Source organism: Mauremys reevesii, linkage group 7 (assembly GCF_016161935.1).
Source record: "Mauremys reevesii isolate NIE-2019 linkage group 7, ASM1616193v1, whole genome shotgun sequence".
Classification (NCBI taxonomy): domain Eukaryota; kingdom Metazoa; phylum Chordata; order Testudines; family Geoemydidae; genus Mauremys; species Mauremys reevesii.
In genome coordinates, this window is record NC_052629.1 from 95,245,722 (window position 1) to 95,260,115 (window position 14,394).

At 45.1% G+C, this 14,394-nt stretch overlaps 1 protein-coding gene across 2 annotated transcripts in view; it reads left to right on the plus strand.

Moving 5' to 3' along the window:
• The window catches only part of POLA2 (DNA polymerase alpha 2, accessory subunit), a 50,915-nt gene extending 47,087 nt beyond the window's left edge, over nt 1-3,828 (plus strand). The window contains exon 18 of one of the 2 annotated variants that reach the window (XM_039482714.1): nt 2,712-3,264. In XM_039482714.1, the coding sequence (XP_039338648.1) occupies nt 2,712-2,858 (147 nt within the window). In that variant the 3' untranslated portion in view covers nt 2,859-3,264. Of the gene's footprint in view, nt 1-2,711 lie in introns of both variants that reach the window. The other variant, XM_039482713.1, reaches the window with a different exon arrangement.
• Nucleotides 3,829-14,394: the final 10,566 nt, after the last annotated feature.

The window sequence follows — 14,394 nt, forward strand, 5'->3', positions numbered from 1 at the left end:
CTGCATGACTGGACTTCCCCATGTTTCAGATAGTGAAGGCTGGGCCCACGCTGATCTTCCTCTTTCATTTGGCGAGCTAGTTTTTTCCCCATCCCTAGCTGAGAGAAACTATTTATTTATTTATTACTGTAACTCCCTCTCTCATTGTAGGCAAGGGGTTAGATGCCACAGCAGAATCCCTAATCTTCAGTGTAAATGTCTTTGAGGCTGTGGAGTAACTTTTAAGGAGTTACAGTGGGAGCAATGAGAGCCTTGTCTCCTTGCCACTGAAATTAACCTGTAGAGAGGTTAAAGAGCTTAACAGGATTCCAAAAGGATTAGGGCGTTTATGTGGATAATAGGAATCTCTAGAGTTACACTAGTAAGGATCAAAACATAACCAAGAGTTTTGGAAGGGATAGTAAACCTCCTTCAGCAGAACATAAAACAATCTCTAACTCCCCTTATGGGCAGCTTATGCTTTAACTACAGGGTTTCTTTCACCTTTCTCTGAAGCATTTGGTATTGGCACTGTCAGAGATTGGATACTGGGCTAGATGGATACACTGATCTTGATCCAGTCTGGCAACGTCTGTGTTTCTAGAGGAGATGTTAAAAGCACAAACTCAGCCTTGTGGTTTGCAGCTGCTATAGGGCTAAAATTGTCAAAATATAATTGGAATGCAGCCACCCAACTAGGAACCTGCTGTATTGTGAATTAGTATAGTTCAGGGGAAAGGACTTTGAATTAGGAGCCCTGGGTTCTATTCCTGGCTCTGCTACTGACTCACTGATCACAGGCAAGTCATTTCCCCCCTCTGTTTAATCTCCCATCTTTTATTTAGACTGTGAGCTCTTTGGGGCAGGGACTGTTTCTCGCTTCATGTCTTTGCAGCACTCGGAACAATGGGGCCCCACTCTCAGTTGGGAATTTTACTATTATAATTTATTTATATTACTGTAGCACCTGAAGAGGTGGAAACTAGGGCTGTTGATTAATCACAGTTAACTCACATGATTGACTCAAAAAAATTAATTGCAATTAAAAAAATTAATCACAGTTTTAATCACACTGTTAAACAATAAATACCAATTGAATTTTATTAAATATTTTGGATGTTTTTCTACATTTTCAAATATACTGATTTCAGTTACAACGCAATGTACAAAGTAGGCTGCTCAATTTATATTGGTTTTTTATTACAAATATTTGCACTGTAAAAATGGCAAACAAAAGAAATAGTATTTTTCAATTCACCTCATACAAATACTGTAGTGCAATCTCTTTATGGTGAAAGTGCAATTTACAAATGTAGATTTTTGTTGTTGTTGTATTTTGTTACATAACTGCACTCAAAAACAAATAAAACTAGCGCCTACAAGTCTACTCAGTCCTACTTCTTGTTGAGTCAATCGCTAAGACAAACAAGTTTGTTTACATTTACGGGAGATAATGCTGCCTGCTTTTTATTTACAATGTCACCTGAAAGTGAGAACAGGCATTCGCATGGGACTTTTGTAGCTGGCATTGCAAGGTATTTACGTGCCAGGTTTGCTAAACATTCATATGCCCCTTTGTGCTTCGGCCACCATTCCAGAGGACATGCTTCCATGCTGACGATGATCATTAAAAAAAATTTGTGGCTGAACTCCTTGGGGGAGAATTGTAGGTCTCCTACTCTTTTTTTTTTTTTTTTTTTTTTTTTTTTTTCCCACCCACATTCTGCTATATATTTCATGTTATAGCAGTCTTGGATGATGACCTAGCACATGTTGTTCGTTTTAAGAACACTTTCACTGCAGATTTGACAAAGCACAAAGGTACCAACGTGAGATTTCTAAAGATAGCTACAGCACTTGATCCAAGGTGTAAGAATCTGAAGTGCCTTCCAAAATCTGAGAGGGACGAGGTGTGGAGCATGCTTTCAGAACTCTTAAAAGATCAACACTGTGATGCAGAAACTACAGAACCTGAACCACCAAAAAAGAAAAGCAACCTTCTGCTGGTGGCATTTGACTCAAGTGATGAAAATGAACTTGCATCGGTCCACACTACTTTTGGATGGTTATCGAGCAGAACCCGCTGTCAGCGTGGACGCATGTCCTCTGGAATGCTGACTGAAGCATGAAGGGACATATGAATCTTTAGGGCATTTGGCACATAAATATCTTGCGATGCCAGCTACAACAGTGCCATGTGAATGCCTGTTCTTACTTTCAAGTCATATTGTGAACAAGAAGTGGGCAGCATTATTTTCCATAAATGTAAACAAACTTGTTTGTCTTAGCGATTGACTCAACAAGAAGTAGGACTGAGTAGACTTGTAGGCCCTAAAGTTTTACATTGCTTTTTGAATGCAGTTATTTTTTTTGTACACAATTCTACGTTTGTAAGTTAAACGTGGGTGAATTGAAAAATACTATTACTTTTGGTCTTTACAGTGGAAATATTTGTAATAAAAAATAAAGTGAGTACTGTACACTTTGTAGTTGAAATCAATATATTTGAAAATACAGAAAATATCCCAAACTATTTAAATGGTATACTATTATTGTTTAACAATGCAATGAATCGTGCAATTAATCATGATTAATTTGTTTTAATCCCTTGACAGCCCTAGTGGAAACCATTTCAAACAAATCAATAGCTTTGAAACCTGCTGTGATTGCTTGTGCCTGAATTCTTACTTGCTCTATAGTCATTTTAATATGCGCTCCCTATTTCTCCACAGGATGTCTTAGGCTGTGTGTGTGTGAACCCAGGACGGCTCACCAAAGGCCAGGTTGGGGGGACCTACAGCCGTCTGTACATACAGAGGCAGGATACAGAGGAAGAGCGAAAGAGTCCCTGCATTGCTGCCCAAGTTGTCAAAATTTAAACAGACTCTCTGCACCCTACCCTTAAAACAGAGATGCTGGCCTTGAGTTCAGTAGGGGTTCAAATCCAGCCTGGTTGGACATCTGTTAGATTTGGTCAAAAGATGCAAGGATGATCTGGCGAAGGGGTTCTGAGAGCCGTGTAATACCTTCCCTTCTCTCAGGAATGCTGTTTTCCAGAATCTTTTGCAGAGATTTTTTTTATCAAATCAGACATTGTATTAGAGGTTAAAGCTCTTCAGCCTTTTGCAATCCGGAATGCAAACCTTGTCAATGCAAATGTGTACCGGGAGCCCTGACTTGGATCAGCTTGTCTTCTATTGTAATTTGCCAAGGGGAAAGTTGTCAGCTCATCAGAGTGAACTGCAATTTAAAATACACTGAGTTTTCTAAAAGTTCATGCTTTCAGCTCTGTTTCCAGGCTGTCCCTTTAGTTTCGTCAGTATCAGCAGAGGCTTCTGCTCAAGGTGAGCTGGATGTTTTATTTTCAGATCCTACTGTTGGTCATGCTAGGTTTTTGTCTGTCTTATTAGATAATATGGCCCTCAGCACCAGAGTTCATCACAGTCATCTCCCCGTTTCACAGATCAGGAATTCAAACACAGGGTAGATTGTGATTTACCCAAGTTCACACAGCATGTAGCAGAGCCAGGAAGAGAACCCAGTTCTCCTGAACCTCATTCCATTCCCTTATCCATAATATCGCTCTGCCTCTCTTAGGTAATATCCACACTTCTTGGACCTCTGCCTGGAACCAAACAGGATGATCTGTTTCAATCTCTGGCATCATAAAATTACAGCAAACGAAAATTAAATTGATCCCCACTCAGCTGGGAAAGTAACCTTGCTTTTTCTACATTACACACAGTCTCTGTCTCCTTGGATAGCCCTGTGGGGTCCGTCATACTTTGTCTAATGTATGCATTGCAGCAGCATTGCTAGGCCTGTCTGACTTGGAAAGGCAGCTGTTACTTGTCCAAACCTGTGGATAATTCTCAGTTTAAAGCAAAGTGTATGAGGGTTTTTTAAAACATTTTTTGCAATTCTTCCACACAACTATCACCTGGAGGAATTTAAACTCTGATGGTTGCACTGGTTAATTCCAAAGGTCTTTGTTTGGACTTGGAGTGCTGTAAACTGGCTTGTGTGGGTGGTTAAGTGCCATATGATCTGCATTTCTATGATAGTTAATCAAAATACTGATATCCCATTGGACTGAGGCACTTGGATCATCACTAGGAGGCCTCTGACTATGTAATCTACTCTACGTGAATCATTTCAGTCCTACCTCCCATTTATTTTTATTATGTTGCAGAAGCAGCTAGAAGCCCTAGTTAAGTGGGAAACTCATTGTTGTGTTCGGACCCATAGTGAGAGAGAATCCCTGCCCCAAAGAGCTTCCCGTCTAAACAGACAAGACTAGCAAAGGCAGGGTTACTATTTTCAATGTATAAATGGAGAATCTGAGGCAGAGACCAGAGGGGGCTTGGCTAAGGTTACACAGGAATTTTCTGGCAGAATAAAGACCCAGATTTTCCTGAGTTTCAGCCGAATGCTTTAACCACATGCTATTCCTTTCTCTTGCTGAAATTATTTTTCCTTGATGCCAAGGTACTGGCACAAATACACATCTAGCTGTCTGTGCTTCCAAGTGTTGAACATGATGCAGTCACTGCTCCTAAATCTGGCCTGATTTGGGCCTCTTTCATATGGAAAAAACAGGACTCGACTGGTAATAGTGGGCCATATGGTCTATGTGTAACTTTAAAAATCCTGTTGATCAGTGTATGTATGTGCATGGAGCTCTCTCTAACACACACAAGCACCTATTTTACCTCCACTATTAGGAATCAAGTAGCAGCTCAGAGTGACTTATAGGCAGCCTCTAATCTTTCCTAATGCTTGGCTTCTGTGTAAACTGTCTCCCCATTCTTCCCCACCTCTTACCCTAGATTGGGTCCCCTCCCCCAACACTAGTACAACTCCCAGCTGCCCAGAGCAGCATGGTTTTTTCTCTACGAGGCTGGCAATCTGCTCACGCCGTAGCCCTGTTCTTTGTTGCTGGTGGCACTATGCTATTGGAAATGTTGGGCTGGCCAAGTGCAGATGCTGCAACGTGGAAGTTGCCTAAGTAAGGCCATTTGGGGTTCTGCAGAGTGGGCAGGCAGGGTCAATGCATTAGAATGTCCCTAAGCTGCAGAAGAGCTCTGTGTAACTCCAAAGCTTGTCTCCATCAACAGACGTTGGTCCATTAAAAAAGTTACCTCATCCACCTTGTGTCTCTAAGCTGAAATGATTCACTGCTTTTTAAGGGTTGTTGGGAGATCTTACCTGCAGCCGGAGTACTGATTTCTAACTCTAAGGTGAACTCAAGGCACATGTTCCTGTTTTTGGAAGACCCTTTTACAACTTTTTATTATTGTTTGTATCATAGTAGTGCCTGATGATGCACCAACACAGAGGAAGAAAGAGGCCCTGGCCTGAAGATATTCAGTCTAAGTAGACAAAGAAACTGGGTTATCCCCAATTTACAGATGGAGAACTGAGTCACAAAGAGATTAAGTGCCTTCCCCAAAGTCACACAGTGATGATAACAGCTCCTGAGTCCCCATCCCAGGCCTTAATCATAATTCTCAACAAAGAGAAGGTTGATTACAGGCTCTAAGTATGGACCTGGGGAACAAATATTTAATAATGGACTCCTCAATCTAGCAGACACAGATATAACCTAATCCAATGGCTGGAGGTTGAAGCAACACAAATTCAGACAGGAAATAAGGTGTAATTTTTTAACAGTGAGAGCAATCAACCATCGGAACAGCTTCCCCTTGGGGGATTTTCCATTGCTGACAATTTTTAAATCAAGATTGGATGTTCTTCTAAAAGATCTGCTCTAGGAATGACTGTGGGGAAGTTCTGTGGCCTGACCTCCCGCATATAATACATGATCGCAGTGGTCCATTCTGACCATGTACTCTAGGAAAAACACTTTGATATTCTATCTATCTTAGGTGCTTATGGCCCCCTTACCATAGTAGCTGAGCACCTCGCACTCTTCAGTGCATGTATTCTTACAACCCCCTTGTGAGGCAGGGCAAGGCTATTATTCCTGTGGCATAGAGGGGGACACTGAGCCATGGAGACATTAAGTGACTTGTCTATTTCATCTACTTTATAAATTGTACATGCTTTGGGGCAGGGACTCTCCCATTATATACGCACATCACCTAGCACAATGGGGCCCTGATCTCAGTTGGTACCTCTATGAATAATTAGTACACAAGCAGTCAGACCAGCATCTTATTTGCACAATGTTTGCATTTGCTGAAAGGCTATTAGCCTGAAGGGATCTTGAGAAGCCAGGCATGGTAGCCTTGGCATGCATAGTAAAGCAATTCATTGGCTGGATGAGGTTTGCATGCTACCCATGATGGTGTTCCTGATCCCTTGTCGGAGGGTCTGCAATCCATGATGACATTAATTCTGCTGTTCTAGGCCGTATTTTCTGCGGATAGCTCTTAGTAGAGGTGTGTGGCTATAAAGCCATTGTAATCCTTTCTCAGAGTGCTACAGTCTTTGGAGTAATGAGAGTTGAGGCCCGTTGCTTGGAGACAGTTTGAATGCAATTAGTGGGGGAACAAACAGGCGCTTAGAGAAGACTTCAAATTCAAACGGCTGCAGGAGCAAATGTGGCCCCCTCAGAACCAGTGAGCAAACTGAGCCCACACTGGGAAACTTCCACTCCGTCCTGCTTACCGCTGGAACTAATAGGTGGCAAATGTTGTATCTTCACAGTGTTTGCTTCACCTGCTTAATAGTCTCAGTCTAGTTCCTCAGCGCTTTGTGTTGTCCCAGCAGCCCAGCTATTTGGGGAGATAGTTTTGGTCCCTCTGAGCTGAAAGAGGCATAACAAAAATCTCAGGGCCAGATCCTCTGCTAATGTAAACATAGCTCCTTGAACATCAGTGGGCTAGCCTGATTGACACCAGCTGAGGATCTGGCCCTTAGTTATATTCTGCCCCCTCTTTTTGAAAGTCCATTGGGCATGGGAAAATCAGACTGTGGATTTCAGGACTCTCGGAGCCTGATCTCAGCTCTGCATCATGACCCTGGATGCTATATGGTGCCATGCCTCAGTTTCCCTCCTGTAAAAAGGGGATAATGATGCTTCCTCACAAAGGGGCTATAAAGAAGATGGAAAATGCCTAAAGAGCTGAGTTACTTGGGCCTGATCTATTCACAAATTTTGTCCATGTATAACTATGGTGGTTAGGGGGGTGATTGATTTTATTTTATTTTTAGTGCAATAGTTATACTGCTACAAACCCTAGTATGGATACAGATATATTAGTATAAAGGTGCCTTGTGCTGGTATAGCTTATTCCCCTTTCTATATGGGAATAAGTTATGCTGCTATAAGCACCTTTATACTGATACAACTGTCTCTATACTGGGGGGTGGGGGCAGGTTGTACAATTCTAAATATAGTGATAGCTAAAGTGGTCCAACTTTTGGTGCAGACTGGGACTAAATCTCTGAGTTTCAGCCCCCATCTGTAAAATGGGATTAATAATCCTTCCTTTATTTAGACTGAAGGATCTTTGGGACAGGGACCATCTCTTTCTCTGAGTATGTGCAGTGCCTAGCACAAATGGCAATAAGGTACTCATTTTTAATAGTGAGGACAATTAACCGTTGGGACAGTCACCTGAGGGAAGTGGTGGATTCTCCAACTGTTGAAGTCTCCAAACCAAGCCTTGGATGCCTTCCTGGACAATGTGCTTTAATCCAAAGTTTTCCATACTGTAGTACAGGAACTTGATGTTCCATCTCTTTACTTCACAACCGGTTTTTAAGATGTGAACCCACAAAGTTTGGCAGCATGGCTTAGCCAAACACAAGTAATTGGGCTCAATGCAGTTGTAACTGGAATGAAATCTTCTGGCCTGTATTATGCAGGAGGTGAGACTAGATGATCTAATGGTCCCTTCTGGCCTTAAATCTATGAATCTTTGGGGCTCTGACCTCATTTAGGGCCTCTAAGTCCTATTGCAATACAAACAATAATACCTTTTTAAAGTGCTTTGAATTCCCCCCCCCCCCGCCAATTAAACATGTAACATATGAATATGATTATAACTAAAACAGACTATCACTGTAGATTCAAGGATGGGTCGATCAAGCCTAGTTTGCAGAGCTGAGAGGAGTTTAGCTGCTTCAATGTCCTAGAAGAGAAGCAAAACAATCAAGAAGTTTCTATAAAATTTGCCATTCAGAATTCTTGAATGGGAGGGACAGCAATTAGGAAGAATAGGCCACCCCCCTCCCTATTGCCCCTGCCCCCACCCTCCAGATCACTCAGTCATTCAAGCAGAGTTTAGATGTAGCGCTCAGCAGACAGTGGTGGTCCCACACACTTTGAACTGAGTGTTGCTTTTGTTCCCGGGCTGTTAGCTGCTACGTGGGGAGAATTCCAATAGCCCGAAATCCAATCAAGGGCTGGGGTTCCTGTGTGATGGGATTTGAACAGCAAAGCTGGGAAAGGGGGCTGAGTTGAGGTGGCAGTTTGTACTCAGGAAAGGAATTATTTATGTGCAATGTATCGATCTGACCCCGGTCAAAACAACACAAGGAGTTTGTGGTAAAATTGTTTGTGTAGGAATTTGGTGACTTTGATTCTTCTGGATTGTTAGCATAGGAGTCCTAAATTGGTAGATACCCTGCGTAGACAGAAACCCCTAGCCTGTCATCCCAGCTTGGAACCTTTACTTAGCAAACCACCTCAAACTGAACATTGTCCCAAGTAACAAAGCACTGTGGTTCTGACTTGCAATTTGTTTGGAATGTCTGGCGGGTTTGCTAACGGACAGTGGTGGGGTGGACTGGCTGGCTTCCCTGGAGCATTTAGTCATTGCGCTTCTCCTCCCTGATTTCAGGTTTTACTCATGACCCCTTGAGATCTGCTGTCCTTTGAGTAGGCTGCCTTCGTGTAACTGGAGTTGGTGTTTTTAAGGGAGGAAATGGATCTGCCACTAGCTGCTGCCTTGGTGGCTGTCATTTAGCAGCCATGGCAGCTCTAATGTCAGTGTCTGTCTGTGTTACTCCATTCACTTATCACAGAGGATGCTAGCAGAAAGTTTGGACCAACACTAGGGCTATTTAGATGAATGTTATGAGCATAATATTAGGCTATTAATATACTACACCTTTGTAGCACATTCCATACTAGGATCTCAAAACACTTCATGCTAGCAGAAGGATGATCACATGGTTAAAGGACTGCACTGGGACCCTGGAGATCTGGCTCTGCCACAGACACCGTGTGTGACCTCAGGCAAGTCACTTCATCTTTGTTTGCCTCAGTTGCCTCATCTATCTGTATGGAGGACTGTGCTGCTTCCCTCCCTCAGGAGGGGTTGTGAGATGACTCCATGTCTCAGATGCTATAGTAGTGGGGGAACATGCAAATGCCTGAATTACCAACCTGCATATTCCTAAATCAGGCCCCACAAAAATATGAGACTGGCACAAAAACAATGAATTTTTATTTTTTCCATAATTGGTTATTTTTCTCTGAGCCATTAATGTGCAGTCAGGTCACATTTCCAGGCTTTTCTCCACAGCTATGAAGGCAAGAAACATACTTTTTTTGTAAATGAAAACTGAGATTCCCACATAAGATTTCATCTCCGCAAGCTGGGGCTGTAAGTAATATAATAATATGTAGCTCTTATTAGTAGATTGCAAAGCGCTTTACAAAGGAGGTCAGTATCCTGATTCCCATTTTTACAGGTGGGGAAACTGAGACACAGAAAGGTGAAATAACTTGCTCAAGGTCACCAGTTGGCTAATGGCAGGGCTGGGACTAGAGAACAAGTTTCCTGAATCAAAGGCCGGTGCTTTAGCCACTAAGCATCACTGCCTCCTCCTTAAGTCAAATACCATCAGACGCATGATAAAATCATGAGAGTTATTAAAACCTGAATTGGTAAACATGAATGACTGAAGCTCTTCACAACCTTCTTGTGAGGTTGATATTAGAACAGACGGCTCTTACAGCTGGCCTGCCCTTTGAAATAAATACACAGTTCAACAACGCAGAAAAATTCACCAACTAATTTTCTTTAAACAATAACTGGTGCCCCAAAAGACACTACAATTAAGGCAAAGCGATATAGGAGGCAGTGGGGCTGAGTGGCTAGAGTAATGACTCAGGAGACCTGGGTTCTATTCCTGACTCTGCTCTGTGACCTTAGACAATTCAATTCTCTGCCTCGGTTTCCCTTCCCACTCTTTGTCTTGTCTGTTTAGCCTAGATGCTCTCTGGGACACTGCCTCTTATGATAGGACCCTGATCTGTGTTGGAGCATACAAATCACAAAGAGAGAAATGTGAGAGCTTTAAAAAGGGTCCAGATTAGGACTACCTGCAGCTCATGGAAAGCAAGGGCAAAAAGCTAAAGCATAGTCTATTAGACTGTGAGCTTGTCCAGGCAGGGGCTGTCTACTGCAGTGCCTAGCACAATGGGGCCCCATTCTCAGTCGGTCCCTAGGGGCCACCATAATAAATGTGATGAATAGTAATAAGGGCACAGGGGAAGGAGAGGACTGAAAATTATCAATGGAGCCGGCAGCTTTCCTGTGGCCATGTCCAATTTAGTTTAATTAGTAAACATGGTTTTCTGAGAGCAGCCTTGGAGAGGATTTTAGAGCTATTTGCTGCCGCGGTTGGCGCCTGTGGTGCTGCCAGCAGTGATTAAAGCTTGTCCGCCTTTGAAGTGGGTTGGGTACTCGCAGAGCTGTCGCTAGCAGGGCTAGAAGTCCATGGCTTGGGCTGGAAGGGAACTGCTAGGTGTAAAGCTTTCTGGAAGCAGCCTCCCTTTCATCATCACTGAGTCAGAACTCTTCTCTCCATATAAATGAGCTTTTCATAGCTCCCCTCTGTGCCACTGTGGTCATAGCTTGGCAAAAGCTGGAGGGATGTACCTAGCTTCCATTTAACTTCAGGGAAGAAGGGGGGGTCTTGTGGTCAAGGCACTTGGCTGGGCTTCAGGAGATCTCCATTCATCTCTCACTTTGCCACAGCTTCTATGTGTGACCTTGGTCAAGTCACTTAATTCAGTGGGAGCTGTGTGGCTAACTCCCAAATGGGCCTTTTAAAACCCAAGAACGACTTTCTCTCTGGGCCTCACCTCCCCATCTGTGAAATGGGGATAATAATTCTGCCATGTCTATTTAGATTGTGAGCTTTTTGGCTCCGGGAGTGTGTCCCCCCTATGTTTCTGTACAGCACCTTGCAGAACGGAGCCCTGATCTCAATTGGGGCTTTTGCTCTGTCATAACACTACTTCTGCTGCATACACCAAGCATTGTCAGTAATGCAGCAGCTTGTAAGAGTCAGCAAGTCCCAGCTGCAGCATACAATAAGCTATCCACTACCTAACAAGTTGAGTCATATTTTTACTAGAACAACTCATTAGTAAGAAGCAAGCATTCAACTTCTCTCCTACTGCCAGGCGTGAACCCAGCGCTGCTTCCTCTTCTGCTGATTCTTCATTTTTCTGCATTTATAATGAGCCCAAGCAATGTCTCTAATCGCCAAGTCTCAGAGTGGAAATCTGATTCCCCTCCCTTATAGGGATTCTCCCTTCTGCCCCCGCTGAAAAGGATGGCTCCAGATTCCTTTCCATCCCAGTCATCCTTCCCTTTAAGCTTGCTCCGTGCCTGCATTTCCCTAGCTCTCTACATGGACTGTGGCTGGGTCTGCCCCAGGAAATCTCCCATCAGCTGCAATTTTTGGAGCACTAGTGTAGGCGAGGGGGTGGCATTTCAGCCACCAGGAAGTTTGACCTTGCTCAGAAGTAAGAGGGGTTAATCCAGCAGTATATCAACTGGGAGGAATGACAGCCTTGTGGGTAAGGCACCGGACTGGACTGGGACTCAGTGGCTCTAACCAAGATCAGGGCTTCTCTGGGGTAGGCACCATAAAGACATAGTAAGAGACAATTGCTGACTTAAAGAGCTTGCAATCCAAATAGACACAGGCAGGGTTGCTATCCCATTTTCAGGTGGGAACACTGAGGTTAAATTACTTAATCCAAGTCACCCGAGGAGTCCCTGGCAGAGCTGGGAATTGAACCCACATCTTCCAAGACCCACTTCAGGGCCATCTCCCCTTCTGTGTTTTTCTGTCTTGTGTCCGGTGTTGTATGTTTTATGGGGCTGTGCCTCATGAATAATAATGACATGATGCAAAAAGCTGCCAGCCAGCCACGCACATGGGAATCAGCTGTGAGACAACGCTTGGTAATGTAGGATTTTAGTATAAAACTTCTCCCCAGTGCATCCTGCTCCTTCAAGTGGTTGGTAACGATCACATACCTGGCCTGGCAGGACACAGGTGAGGTGACCTCATAGGACTCCTACTGGAACACAGTGGTCATAGATTTTGCTGCTTAAAGCTCCCAGCCCCAGGACTGGATTAAGGCAATGTGTCGTCCTGGGCATACCACAACATGTGACCCCCACGGTTCTGCCCTTAGGAGTAGCCGGAGCTGCAACAGGTGTTCCTCTCTCCCATGCCCCAGACATCGAGGGAGAGGTGGCATGGGCCTGTAGCTCTGTGCCTTGATCCAGCCCAGCCTGAAGATCAGATTTGATTTAATGCTTCCCATCTGGAGCCCAAAATAAAAACCTGCTCCACCCACTGCAGGCGTAGGGTCAGAAGTCAGTGATGGGAGGAAATGTTTGAGGTTTCCTCTGCCAGTGGTTTATTTAACTGTTTCCCCCCCCAGCAATCTGGGGCAGCATGTTCTTTGTTATTTGTGTTTGTTTAGATTTCATCTGGAATGCATTTCAGAACAGAAAGAGTCAGACTTTGGCCCCTGTCCAGCTGGCAGTGCTGATAAAGCCAGATAGAAAAATGGAGATGATATGAAGGAGGGTGGGTGCAGAGCAGGGCTTACTGGAGTTAAGGGGTCTGGGTTCCATTAATGCCTCTGGAAGAGGGTATATTTCTCAGTGGTTACAGCAAGGCACTACAGATCAAGGCTCCTGAGTTTCTCTTTCTAGCTTCGGAAGGGAATGAGATCTAGTGGTGGGACTCCTGGGTTCTGTTCCTAGTTCCAAAAGAGCATGTTGGTCTAGGGGTTAGAGTAGCAGGCTGGGAATCAGGATGCCTGGGTTATGTTTTTGGCTATGGGAGGAGAATATGGTCTAGAGAAGAGGTGAGCAAACTATGGCCCACGGGACCGTTCTGCCCGGCCCCTGAGCTCCTGCCCCGGGAGGCTAGCCCCCAGCCCCTCCCCCGCTGTCCCTCCTGCCCCACAGCCTCAGCTTACTGTGCTGCTGGCACAATGCTCTGGGTAACCAGCTCCTGGGGTAGCGCAGCTGCAGAGCCCGGCCTGGCCCGCTGTGCAGTGCAGTGCGTGGCTGGCTCCAGCCGGGTAGTATGGCTGCCTGTCCTGGTGCAGCCACGCCGCCAGCCACTAGTGCTCCACGCAGTCAGGAAGGGGGTGGGGGGTTGGATGGGGCAGTGGGGGGAAGTTAGGGATGGGGGGTCTGGGGGCAGTCAGGGGACAGGCAGAAGGGGTGGTTGGACGGAGCAGGGGTTCCGGGGGCAGTCAGGAAGGAGAGGGGGGGTTGGATGGGGCAGATGGGTGCAAGTTAGGGGTGGGGTCTGGGGAAGTCAGGGAAAAGGTGGTTGGATTGGGCAGGGGTCCCGGGGCAGTCAGGAATGAGGGGGTTGGATGAGGCAGAGGGGGGCAGTTGGGGTGGGGGGTCTGGGGGCAGTCGGGACAGACAGCAGGGGGTGTTGGGGTGAGAAGCAGGGGGGGTCCAATAGGGGGCCGGGGCCAGGCCATGTCTGGCTGTTTGGGGAGGCATAGCCCCCCATAATCAGCCCTCCATACAATTTCTGAAACCCAATGCAGCCCTTGGGCCAAAAAGGTTGCCCACCCCTGGTCTAGAGGGTGAAGCAGCAAGATGGGAGTCAGGTCACCTGGGCTCTGCATCTAGCTCTGTCACTGACTTGTGTGCGGCCTTGGGGACCAGCCACTTCCTTTCTTTGTGGCTTCCCTGTTGTGACATTAGGATAAGAATACTGAAGCACTTGAATCTACTTAGGTTCTTATGCCCCTATGACCATAGTATCTGAGTGATGGGAACGTCAACTGGATACGCACTAGAGCAGTGTCAAATATTATTATACACAGCCAGGCTGACATACTATTGATCTCTTTTCTTCCAGTGCCTGTGCAGGGCAATTCACATCTCCCCTTACCTCGCAGTGTGGTTTTCCTGTGCACCTGGTCTGAGGGTGCAGTCTTTCTCTAATCCAGTTGTTTTTTATGAGTCCATCAATCCTGGATTTGGACAATATTCAAAAAAAGGATCTAGTCCCCTTTTTCTACTTGGCTTATCCCTACCTTTGTGCATCCTCTTCCCTTGTTACTTTCCTCTCTTCAGCTGCCCATCCACCTTGCTAACCTGCTGGAGCTTTGTGTCTTTAGGACACCCTTGCTATAGCTTTGTGTATTAT